The sequence below is a fragment of the Carassius carassius genome, chromosome 12 (genome assembly GCF_963082965.1).
Source record: "Carassius carassius chromosome 12, fCarCar2.1, whole genome shotgun sequence".
NCBI classification, from domain to species: Eukaryota; Metazoa; Chordata; class Actinopteri; order Cypriniformes; family Cyprinidae; genus Carassius; species Carassius carassius.
In genome coordinates, this window is record NC_081766.1 from 12589095 (window position 1) to 12602274 (window position 13180).

A 13180-nucleotide genomic window follows, 5' to 3' on the forward strand; every position below is an offset into this window, starting at 1 on the left:
CTGAACCCAATCGAGATGGTTTAGGGGTGAGCTGGACCGCAGAGTGAAGGCAAAAGGGCCAACAAGTGCTAAGCATCTCTCGGGGAACTCCTTCAAGACTGTTGGAAGACCATTTCAGGTGACTACCTCTTGAAGCTCATCAAGAGAATGCCAAGAGTGTGCAAAGCAGTAATCAAAGCAAAAGGTGGCTACTTTGAAGAACCTAGAATATGACATATTTTCAGTTGTTTCACACTTTTTTGTTATGTATATAATTCCACATTTGTTAATTCATAGTTTTGATGCCTTCAGTGTGAATCTACAATTTTCATAGTCAAGAAAATAAAGAAAACTCTTTGAATGAGAAGGTGTGTCCAAACTTTTGGTCTGTACTGTGTATATATATATATATATATATATATATATATATATATATATATATATTTTTTTTTTTTTTTTTTTTTTTTAAAGTCTACTTTAACTTTTTTTAAGAGAAAAAAAGGAAAAAACAACGCAACCCCACTGCAAATTTTCACAGAATAAAAATGGCCTCACTTGTAGTTGATTCAATAGACTTTATTAATCCCACACTGGGGAAATTAACTTGTTACTGCATACTCCACAAGCATGATATGTGCACCATAATTAAGTCCATAAACTGCAACAACATAACTGCTGTTTACTAGGTTTTCCAAGCTTGTTTCATTCCTTTCAAAAGAATCCACAAACACTTCCAAACAGAGGTTGGAGCCAGGCTTCAAGAACATAACAGAAACTCCTGCTGATTTTCCAACATATCTACAAATTTTACAGGCATCGGAAAATGCTTATGGATGCTGCTACTGTTTTCTCAAAGCTGCTTCAATACAGCATGCACCTATGTTCGGCATGGGATCGGAGGCTTTACCTCGGAGGTAGATGACTTCTTAATTACATCTTGTAATTTGATGAGCTTTATTTGCAGTGTGGTCATTATCATTAAAGTGTGTGGTGCTTTGATACTGTTCAGGTAAAATGTCACCTGGGTATAGCCTGAAGATGGCAGAATGGAACACTAATGCTTCCTTTTTTCCAAAAAGATCCAAAATGAATCCCAAAAAGACGTAATTCAATGCAACTTAGTGTCAGGGAAGATATAAAATCAATGGGTTAGTGTCAAAACCTCATTATCATCTCTACCGGATGCTGTGTAATGCACATCGATATTAAAAAATTACAATGCGTTAGGAAGTTGTTTTGCTGCCTGAAACTCAATGGATAAATATTGACTAATGTAGCTACATCAGCATGTGGCAACATGATAACCAGCTTCACTTCTAGATCATTCAAACTGGTATAGTTCCACTTGGCAGTGAATGAAGCCAGCACATAGTGACCAGTTCAGATTTAGTCATTTAATTAATGTGAAATGTAGCTTACAAACGGGAAAGACACGTACCATTTTCAAGAATATACAAGGACACAAATCATAGCACACAATCATCTTGTGCAATCGGTCTTCTTTGGGGCAGGAACGAATTGTTCGGCAAAGGAAGAATACAAAGTGTCAACCCTAATCATTTACAAAATAGTTGCAGAGAGAGGTATTTCACATCTGGAAACAGTATTTTTAAGTGTAAATCTTAAGGATATTGCTACAGCTGATTTCACAGTCCTTGACTGTGACCCAGCTATGGTGATTATTTAAAGAACAGTGAAATAAGTTATAACAAATGCAACATTTGACTGTTTATTGTGGTGTTGGGATCAGCAATGACCTTTCATTTCTTCCTTTTTTTTGCACTTACATCAATACAGAAATCACAGAATACATAGATGTACAAATATAAAGCACACAGTCTCACTCCTAGGGAAAAACGTGAGCAGTCAGTCAGTCAGGGAAACAAGTCTGGACTCTTCCAGTTCATTCTTCAAGGAAAAATAAAGTCTCAGAGAGGAAATCGGAATGTAACTTATAAATGAAACCACCCTAAGTATTTGATGTTTTCAGAAAAGTCTCTTTTCTGAGGGAAGAAACTGGTCTATGCATCTGGTCAGGGGTCTTAATATTTGTAAGTTCAATAATTTAAATTGTTTGTAACAGATAGACGGCATTCAGCATTAAAGTCCAAAACGTGGGTGAATAAAAGCAAATCTTTCACTTTCTTCGAAAAAAAAGCAAAGAAAAAGAAAGATACTTTCCCTTGCTTCAGGATTAAATCTACAGTTTTAATGCATATTTCAATGAAAAACGTACACCTAAATCTTTTAAGTCCTAGTTCGAGTAGTTTATTATCATTACTTAAATTTCTTCCTGTACAATGAAATACAACTTTAACTTCAAGACAACATCTGCTTTGAAAATACACAGGGTTTTCTTTTTCCTTTTTTTTTTATTCACCAAGATTGAAACATTTCCCCTCCCTCCCGACCCAAACCACCCCCAACTAAAACTGGACTTTTATTCAATATATACCTCTGTATGTGCATGTGTATGTCCATGTGTGCACGTGTATACAAGTGTGTTTTGTTCTGTATGTCATTTACTCACAACACTGTAAACATACAGACTATAATACATGTGCTTGCATGGATTCATTGAATTTTGTTGACATCACTAGAACACCACAAAAGAAGTTATGATTTGGGGCAAACGTGAACACAATGAAGAATCAAGATCGAGGGGTTCTGGAGAGCCTAGGGTGGGCCATTTAAAGTCTCTTCTTATTGTCAGGCTGATGTTCCAGTCAGGATGACGTCAGTGGTCTTGGTGAAGAAGTAGCGACAGTGGGAGCTGAAGAAAAGCAGCAGCAGTGCGGGTGGAGGGACAGAATGAGTAATCTTTCCTTCATCTGAGAAGAACAGGTTCCTCATTAAGGAACCAAGCTGACTCTGGAGAGAATGGAACATGGACCAACACAAGAGGGAGGCTGGAAGACTCTTCACATAAGCAATTATATTAGAGGACTGAGTCTACACAGTCTTCATTAGTCCAATGCTTGTGAAGTCCGTCCCCATTTAAAGTCAGTGTGAGTCTGTCTCAAGCCTCTCATGGTCAGGACGACATTTCACTCCCTCAGGCGCTGGGGGAACCAAAAACACAAGCAAAAATGGAAACGAAAAGTCAAACAAAAATAAAAAAAAAGAATCCGGGCTGTTCTGCTCACAAATAGACACGCCTGAGGTCCCCTGGCGAGGTGATGGTGTTGCATTGTGGGCAGAGCTTCTTGTTTCCCTGTTGAAAGAGAAACACAAAAAGTTCTAGTGAAAAGATGGTAATTTCAGATTAAAAATGCTAAATCATATGCTATTAAGGTGCTCTTGGTGAACAAGCATTTTTGTCTCAGTGGAAACCTTGATCTAAAATAGAAATCTACTGCAACTTTTTACATAACTGTTGAGTAGTTTAATGCACTTTAATCCTTGCTAAATAAAATAATTTCTCTCTCTCTCTTACTGAGCTCAAGCTTTTGAAAGGTAGTGTAGTTTAATATTGTGTGTATGTGGACAGAAAAATGGGGCCTTATATGGGCGGCCAACCCTTTTTGACAAGCATGTGCCTTTTCCACCACCACTGATGTTCAGCCAGTACCCATAAAGCCTGCACCATAATTGCAGGAGAACAGTAGGTAGAGGAGGAGGAAGGTGAGCTGTGTGGTCTGCTGCCTGCACCACACACATGCTACACAGGGAACGACTGAACATCACAACAGGATCTGCTCTAAAAGTCAGCAAATTATATATTCACCTTCAAAAATACCACGACACTTGACAGAGATGTAGACTGCAAGGCACAAGAGTTATAAAATCCACACGTTTGTGTGTTGCCCTGCGAAAGGAACCCAACAGTCGGGTGAAGTTCAGACAGCACCGTTACAGTGTTGAATCTCGCAACCATTGGTGATCACGTCCTCGTGTAACCTTCTCGCACATATGCCACTGATCACACACAGGGCGTATTTCTTCTCATACACATGAAGTGCACTGCTATGGCTCTTATAGGAACCGATATGTTTGGGGGGGGGGGGGGGGGGGGGACTCTTTGACTTTGTTAGCAAACTAATGAGTCTGAGAGCAGTAAGGGTGTCAGAGCGTGAACCCTGCAGTGTGCCTTCCCATCTGAATGCTAATGAGGATCTGTGGCTTCATACGATTCAGTTCATGTCTAGGGCACCAGAACCCGGTCCACTGATCCTGAGTGTACAGACTAAAAACAAAGAGATCCAGCAACACACAATCTGGCTTGTTAACACTGTTACAATGAGCTCTAACACTGGATGGTGAATGTGCAAGTTATCGCAATGGTTTCAAATTTGACATCAATGTCTGACTATGTGAGTGGTTTATTTTGATGTGGCCAGCTTGAAGGAGTACAACGGTGTAATTGAAGTTGGATTCTCCTTCTGACTCCCTACATGAATAGAGTTATTTTAGGCACATTTTTGAGTAAAACCTAAAGCAGTTTAGCAGCAAAACCCCCAGCGTGCTTCCTCCTATACCCACGATTCCCCAGACACAAAGAGGACCCGAGATTTGGTTCCTTTGTTCTAGGAAGCAGGAGTTTACCTAGTTTTAATGAGCGTGGGCAGGTCACGGACTGAACGTGGGTTCCTCGCATCAGCGGCGGGTAGCTGCTGCGCTCCATTAGCTTCATAAAACAAGGCTGACGCTAACCAAATTACACACATTTACTTTGATCAAGACGCAAGGAGCCCCGCCGTGCTGCTTTTATTGGTGTCTTTAAGCAACAATTTTAATGCCTGCATTACTAACAATCCGCTGTGGCAGCGCGGGCTGGCGCGCACACACATCTCTGTTCCCCTCTTGTCGGCAAGCCGTACACAGAAGGGCTTGTGAGAAGAGGATATGGAAGGAGCCGATTTAATAAATAGCATATTGGAAAACAGCTGAAGCTGGGAAACATTTCCTTATTAATTGCTTCCGTGTGTGGTGACAGAATGTGTTAGTGACTAATGAGAGTGGGCTCCCTGAGGAAGACTGGCTAAAACAGCTTAGAAAAGAGGAAGAGCCAGCGAGTGTAAGTGTGGGGATTACAAATGGACAAGTACAGGCAATCGCAATTCTTATAAGAGGTTGGTTGAACATGCAATGCCGTCTAAAGGGATTAGAACCTATAGCGCTACATGAGGAATCTCACTAGTCTGGTTGAGAGGAATTCTTCAACTTAGACTGTAGACAAATACCACAGCATTATCAAAATAAACTACTCCATTATCCGCATTATACACATTAAACACTGAAAAGGTCTGGGCACTCTGTGGTGCACAGAGTTGAAATTTAATATATACACTAACTATCCCCGCATTTCAAAACTTAAACCATCTACACATCTACAATACCCCTATTTTCAGTTACACTTCATTATTAGGAATGTACAAAGATGTGACAAAGTAAACCGAGTAACAGCCTGTGATGCGTGCCATGTGATGTGCTGGGTTTTCAAACCAAAGACCCTTCCATATGATGAACCTCCTGTGAGGGACCTCTTCCGAGAATAAAAAGGAAGCAATATGCTTATATATATATATATATATATATATATATATATATATATATATATATATATATATATATATATATAAACTATTCATTATGTGAGACAAATAAGCTTGTTTCTTTAAAAAAAAGCTTTCAAATTATAAAAAATATAATCTGAAATTAAAATATTATATAAAATATCTAGTTTTTGCGCATCTTTTTTCTAACAACTATTACAGCAATGGTGATATAAATAAAAGTCTTTAAAATAAATGAAAATAAAAAAAATTATACTGTTTTTGCTTTTTGATGAACCACCTTACAAAAATATATAAGAAGCTATATATATTCATGTATAAAACCCCACTTGTATTGTGCAAGAAAGCAGTGATGGACAGCTGTCTTTCCTCAGTCCACTGGTGTTTGGATTTCATGTGATTTCTCATTGTGGTGGTGATATTATGATAACTCAGTTTCACTGATTCATTTGATGTCATTTTCTAAGATTTAGTAAGATAATTTTGATTAAAGTAATTCCGAACTTCGTGAGGTAGACAGCAACATTCTGTGATCAAATACAACCAACATGTTAACGCTCCACAGTGCCAACCAGTACATTTAGTTAGAACAGTGAAAAATAAATTACAGATAGAATTTTCTACTATTTGTGCACACCCCTAAGTATCATTATTCTTAACTATCAGCATCACAAACAATAAGATTTCAGATACTGCCTAAACCTGCAAAACATTCTGCATTTACAGATTCAATATGAGCTTATTGAACAGCAAGTGTGTAATAGTTACCAGAGTCCTTAGCCAGCATTCTTCACAGTGCACGTGCCAACACTGGATGGAGGTGAGAGGCATTGTATACGAGTCCTGAGATAGAGAAAAAAAAGACAAAAAAAGGAGAAATGATACATTTAACCAGGTCAGCTAAACATAATTCACATCTAGCCACCCACGTACACAACATCAGACGTCACTAGACAGCACCAGCACAGCACAAATCAGCCATGGGGGGCAGTGAGGGAGTGTATAGGGCAGTGCAGGGTCAGTCCAATGGGAGCACAGAGAGCCTTACCCTCCGAAGCGGCAGCAGCTTCTTAATCCCACTGCTGCTCGCATTGGCAGTGCTGCAGCCTGTTACGTAGCCTCTGTACAAACAGTACAAACCGAGCTGCAGGGCCTCTGTGCTCCCGTGCCTCTTGACCGCCTGATTCTTGCCATCAGCCCCTGTTTGGGTCGGCTTCCGCTGCAGGGATATTCAAGAGCGGCACTGAGAACAAGAATGTTGGCGCCACGGAAGGCACAGACACACACATCAGACCAACGTGTGCAGCTTATCAACAGAAGCTCTCAGCCAACACTGAGCCAGGAAAAAAGGAATGGTTGGGAGTTCTGTTGCATTTTTGTGTGAATATTCAGTTTGGATATCATGCGAAGCCGTCTAACACACTTCTAGCACTTTTAGTCCAAATCATTTACTGAGAATTCATTTTTTGGTCTGCTATACATCCAACAATCGACAGGTGGCAGTAGACCACCACTGGGAAATGTTCAACCTCAACCGACTGCAGGACACAGAAGCTAACAGAAAAATGTCTTGAATCTTTCCAGTTAAATCATCAAAACAAGTCTCTTTATAAACAAGACTACAGTTGATCAATTTGTACCTCTGTATGACTTTAAGGATGTTTTTATTATTTCATTTTAACGAAACTAATCTACCTCCAGTCCAACAGAGGCATGTCAGATTAGTCAGAAGCACCTACAGGTATAAAGCTGAAAAGGTTTAGCACAGATATCCAACAGGATGGCAGAACTCCATTAACAGAACCTTAATGTGCAGGTTAATTTTCCAGTCCATGCTAGATTAAAGCTGAAGGAGGCAAACCATCACAAAGCTTCAGCCGGCTGGGTGCATGATTGCGGGTGTTAGGTTATATCACCACGGCATGTTATTAAAGAGAGTTCATAAGCAAACACACCCACATGAATGCGCACAATATTGGAAAGTGAGAATACTCACCATGCATATGAGACACTTGTATCGGTCTCCTCTGAGGATCTGCTTTTCCAGTTCTCGAATGCGGGCCTTTAGTGCCTCCAGTGTGGTCGCTGTGGAGTCCTCCGTTATCCTGCAGGTAAAAAAAGAAAAGAAAAGAATCAAAGTTGGTTAAACTAGAGCACTACAAAACAGTTTGGCTCATACATAAAACTGAAAAGAGTGGAATGCTAATTACTTTTTAAAAGTAGTGCAGTCACGCAAATTTGCAATTTACACTTGCACAGCTACCACACAGCTTCAGTTCAGACAAACTTGACTGCTAACTTCCAAAAACACTAAAGCAAAATTAAAAACAGATGGCCCCAATGGAAACAGTGAATTCATCTCTGCTACAGAAAGAAAATGATGTCAATATGAACTAATATGTTTTTCTTTATTGCACTACCATTATTAAACATGGCACCAAGCTTCCTTTAGTCCTCTGAGGTCACACCTGCACCAGTTCCCCAAACTTCTCACCTCTCAGGGTTTCACTAAATGTCCCTTAGACAATTGCCTTTCAACTGCTGAATGCATATTTAACACTGTCCACAGCATATGAACTTGCAATAACTAAATCAATATGGCCACCATTGATTGTGTGGCAAGGCGCTTGGCGAGATGTTTATGGTGATCCGATCATTTTCCAGCCAGATGGAGCACTGATCTACAGTATTGATTTAACATTGCACCAGCGTTCTCCTAGGCACAATCCCCTCGATTAGTGCCTGCCGTTCCACTGCCTTTTCCAATAGCTTCATTTATTACATGCCTGTGTGACTCCACAATGAGTACACATTCACCACACACACACTGGGACATGGGCCTCTCGTTAATCAGGTACTATTAGAATGTAAATCAAGGAAAGGCCATTAAAACGGACAGACCATTTATGGACTCAGCATCTCCTATAAGGCCAACCTAAAGGAAGAACAATGACAGAGTAACTGAGCAATCAGGGCACATTGAGAAATAGCGCTTAAAATCTGGCAGCCAGGAATTAAACATGTCCCATTTCATTTAAAGTTGCGATGACTCAAGTAGCAACATATATTTTCTTCTGTATTGAAACATACATCCGACCGACACAAATTATTGAAAGAAAAAAGGACAGGGATGTTCAATCCATTGGCTGTTGATTAGATGGAGTTTGTACTGAATACAAGTCGTTTGTAAGAAAGGGATGGGGTTTAGAGGACAAAATTATTGGAGAATTTTGATTAAAAATTACAAGGTCAAAACAATAATAATAATAATAATAAAAAAAACATGCTTAGACAAACCTGTCATAATAAGATTGGCATGTATTTGGAAAATAGAAGGTGAATTTTCATTTTTATTTCATCTCATTAAGGAAGACGTTAGCAAAACTCTTAACAAAAGTCCTGGCATCTTCTCAAGGTCACCCTAAACCTCACCCAGGTCTCTCTCAAAAAGCCCCAACAATACGACGACCTTGATCAAGGAGAGAGAGCTGTCTGGACGGTCAATTCCCTATAGCCTACAATCAGCAGAGGGACTATAAAGCTTTAAAATCTCTTCTTATTAGTGGACGGCTTGTAAAAAAGCATTTAGTCTTGATTAGCGTGCATGCTTATAAAGCAGACAGGAGAGTAGGTGTACTGTGCTCCATGCCTGCTGTTTTTCTTTAACAGCTTCATAAATCGCTTCGGTTCACTTGCCCGTATGCCGTCACCGGCCCTACAAAAGAATACAACAGTTCCCGCGCCAAGTAATGCCCGACCCGCTTCGGCATGAATATTCATCGTGTTGTGCTTTATAGAAAACCACATTCTAAAAGTTATTTAATTCTCTTGGGGAAAAAAAGAGGTTTTAATCTTACTTTATATGGATGGAGATGAAGAGATAGTTTGGGAGAGAGAAAGCTGTGCTGTGATTTTATATGAAAGCTAGAGAGGGATGGCTGGGTAAGTTCAAAACTGAAAATCACCAAGGTCCCGTTGAGTGAGTGGGAGTTTTAAACATATTAAACACACACCTCGTCTCTCCGCTTTGCAGTGGTATGCTGGCTGAAAAATTCCAATGACATCATCTAGGGAAAGAATAATGTCATTTCAATTAAGAGTTAAGTTACTAAGGAAACCAAAATGAGGACTGACATGCAAACTAATCATGTCGCTTACCAACAGCCGTAGTCCATAACGTCACACCCATTATATTAAAAATCAATTTGGATGTTTAAACCATGATGGACGTTTAGGTCTAATGCTTGAAACAGGCATCATTCTCCATTACGGGATGTTTTTAAAGCAACAAAAGCACAAGTTCAAACAGGAAGTAGATGAAGCCTGCACTGCGATCTCACACTGCCATTAGATCTGGCTCTGAGTGTGAAGCTATTTCTCATTACATTATCCAGCCCCTTAACCATCCGTCTCCATCAGAGCCAAGCCTAACTATAGAAGGCGGTCTAATCTATAACTCTATATGGCATGACATGAGAAAACATGAGTTACAAGAACAGACAGATACTTGGAGATCTTTATAAAGTCTTGGACTTGGCTGACAATCAATTCTTAAATTCAGTCAAATTAAATCAAGAGGCTGATCGAGCACAATAGCCTGTAATTTTAAAATATAAATAAAAAGGAATGGCTGTCGCTTTCAGGAGAGATGGCTGACACTACTTTTTTTATTTTTTAATTATCTCCAATGAATTTGGGAATAAATTTGATTATTGTGGAGGTACATAAAAAAATCTGCTACAGTGAATTGAGACTTAAATTTGACTGCAATCACATGGGTGGCAAGGGAGCCCTCATTTATTATGTGCAGAATGAGCAAGACAGAGGCGACCCGTGTACCCCGAGATCATTACCCATCTGGCACAAGAGAGCTTGGGGAAATTCATCAGTCCCCTCTGCCTTACGAAGACACACTTGTATACAATTTACACAACACAGTAACATGCTCAGCCTCTTACTCCAAAACACACACACACACACACACAATCCAGAATGAATCAATGTAACTAAAGAGGACAAATCTCATTTTCATTGCAGATTGAAGTGCACGTGTTTTACAAACAGAGAGGTTGGGATTGTTTTCTGGCTTGAAGTGGAATGAAAGGATTTCAGCTTCTTATGTGGCCTCTTTAAATCTCGCTCTGAAATTTCCACTTCAGGAAATTGTAAATTAAACAATGGCACAGCCATTCCCGTTAATTTGCATGTTACATCCATTTGACGCACACCATGAAAAAAAAAAAAAAGCATAAGTATGTATTTTTTAAACACTGAACTTATATGTGAAGCTAAAACTCAAATACTACATCTTGTTTTGGCTAGGAAAGAGTTAATACACCTCCCTCCCCCTTCTCATGACCCCTCAGGATTTGATTAATGATATCATTGAGATTTATCTCCCTGGCCCCTTTCATAAGACAATATCGCGTAACATCCTGTGATACCTGATCAAATCAACAGAAGGAGGAAGGAGAAGAGCTCTTCTTCGGAGAGGGCTCTACTGTCGGGGAGAGATGGATAGATTCAGACGGAGGGCCGAGGAGGACGGGCACAGACTGGGAGAAATATTGCGGGAGATATTAAATAAACGAGTGTGTGTCACGTCTGGAGCTAAGCGCTAAGCTAATAAAACGGCTGGCGGGTGGGTTGCGCTCATTGCTCGCTCTTCTCTATGACATCAAACAGCTACGGTGATTCATACCCCGGTCGGCTAAAACACTTAATGCCCCCCGATACAACACTACGGCTAGTCTAACTGGATGCCTGGTGCTTTGAGTGTGTGCGCAGAGGGAGGGAGAAGGTGAGCGAGTCTCTACGGAGGAAAGCAATGAATCTAAGCTGTCACACTCCTGCAGCTCCATTTAGGAATCCCGTTCTGTCCATTTTCATCTTCCTACTTGCACACCCACACTCAGACAGAGCCACACAGTGTTCATAAGATCATCCACTAACATTCATTTCCACACACTTAGTAGGGTTGGGAATTTTCCGGTTCCACCTAATGGTTCCGGTTCCAATTCGGTTTCATTAAAATAATTAAACAACTATTCAAAAAATAGTGGTATGGAAAAAAAAAATGCACAATGCTCAACTACTCAATGATCAATAATGTTTATTACTTACTGTCAACTTAATTTGAAGGCAATGTCAAAATTCAACATATATTACAGTATACAAATTTTCCTGTTCTGATTCCGGTTCCATTTAAATGAACTATTATTATGTTTTTTTTTACTATTTAACCTTCATTGAATGTAGCGTTGCTGGAAGGTAGTAAGTAATGTTGAGTAATACTAGTCCATTAATCAGCATGTGCTTCAAAGTTTATGTTTTTTACATTATCAATAACATTTTACTTTTCAAGCAGGAATAAGCTGGTTGGCCAAATAGTCCCTTGAAGGTTAAGACACTTGTTCATTTGTAGGGCTGGGTATCAACTCAGATGTCCCGATTCGATACAATTTCGATTCCCAAGCTCTCGATTCAATTTGAATCTCAATTTTCTTTTTTTTTTTCATTCAGTGAATAAATTTAATAAAATTCCAATTGATATAAAAAAAAAGAATAATAATATTAATAACAGTAGGCCTAAACAGTAGTTTACAAATGGTGAATTAATAAAAAGAAATTAAGAACCATTGGCCCGTATTTTAAACCTATTATTTATTTTTGTATAGGGCCCTATAAAAAGTTATTCTTAATTTATCTGGTAATTACATGAAGGCATAAAAGATTAATTTAATTTATCCTAATCAAATGAAAATAGACCCTTTTATTTATTTAATTTAACAGAGGTTTACGGTTAAAATTAAAAAAGAAAATAAATGTGATTATTCCTTTAAAAATAAATATTTATTCATATTTATTAGCAGTAGTAGCATTGAGTCTTAAGACTGCTAAATAGTAATATATTCTGACGTCTCTTAACATTAACTTAACTTATTCCGACAGGTTGCCATGAGGAACTTGCAGCTGCTGTGTATGTGAAATGATGGTAGTTTTGAAATTAAACAGTAAAATGCTAATTAAGTAACCATCAGAGCAGCTGGAGATTATGTTTGTATATTCATATCATCATAGTCAGACCACAGAGGCTAAAAACACCACGAGCATCATCTGCGCTTTAGTATGTGTGTACATTAGTAATTGCGGAAATAATGGCGGAAGGCGTGATATCAAATGCTTCCGCAGATTTATAGTATTCCTATAGCATTTCACCTGTTCATTGCAACTCATCAACAGTATCTCCGACATAAGCGTTGAATGAATGACAGGCTTTCCGTTGTAACATAGCGCAAGGTAAATAAGGGTGACATCTAGTGGAGAAGAGTAATGTTAAGATTCACTTTTATCAGATCTTGTTTTAAATGTGTGCTGAAATAAATACCGGAAAAGATTGATTCATGGTTTGAGATTTGATATCGAATCAACTTCATTAAGATAAACTTGATCGAAAAATGTAATTCTGCAAACAATGTGCTCAGTAATTAAAGAGGCAGGGCAGCATTTCTGTTATTTGGTTTTGTATACATCCTTTATGGGAAACGCTGAATCGTCAGAACACCGATGCAAGACCGCTCAAAGTGGTCACGTGTCGCACCAGAATCGTTTTTGGAACCGAAACTTAGAAATTGCTCACGATTCCGGTTCTAAATTTTTTTTTTTTTTTAAATAAACACTAACAC

General features: G+C 39.0%; 1 protein-coding gene across 10 annotated transcripts in view; it reads right to left on the reverse strand.

The window, feature by feature from the left end:
* Nucleotides 1-1695: 1695 nt before the first annotated feature.
* The window catches only part of LOC132154817 (E3 ubiquitin-protein ligase RNF220-like), a 125632-nt gene continuing 114147 nt past the window's right edge, over nucleotides 1696-13180 (reverse strand). For 4 of the 10 annotated variants that reach the window (XM_059563502.1, XM_059563500.1, XM_059563497.1 and 1 more), the window contains 3 exons: nucleotides 7492-7600; nucleotides 6264-6338; nucleotides 1696-3193 (listed from right to left, as the gene is read on the reverse strand). In XM_059563502.1, coding sequence (XP_059419485.1) covers nucleotides 3122-3193; nucleotides 6264-6338; nucleotides 7492-7600 — 256 coding nt within the window. In that variant the 3' untranslated portion in view covers nucleotides 1696-3121. Of the gene's footprint in view, nucleotides 3194-6263; nucleotides 6339-6402; nucleotides 6715-7491; nucleotides 7601-13180 lie in introns of those variants that run through there. The other 6 variants (XM_059563496.1, XM_059563503.1, XM_059563501.1 and 3 more) reach the window with 6 other exon arrangements.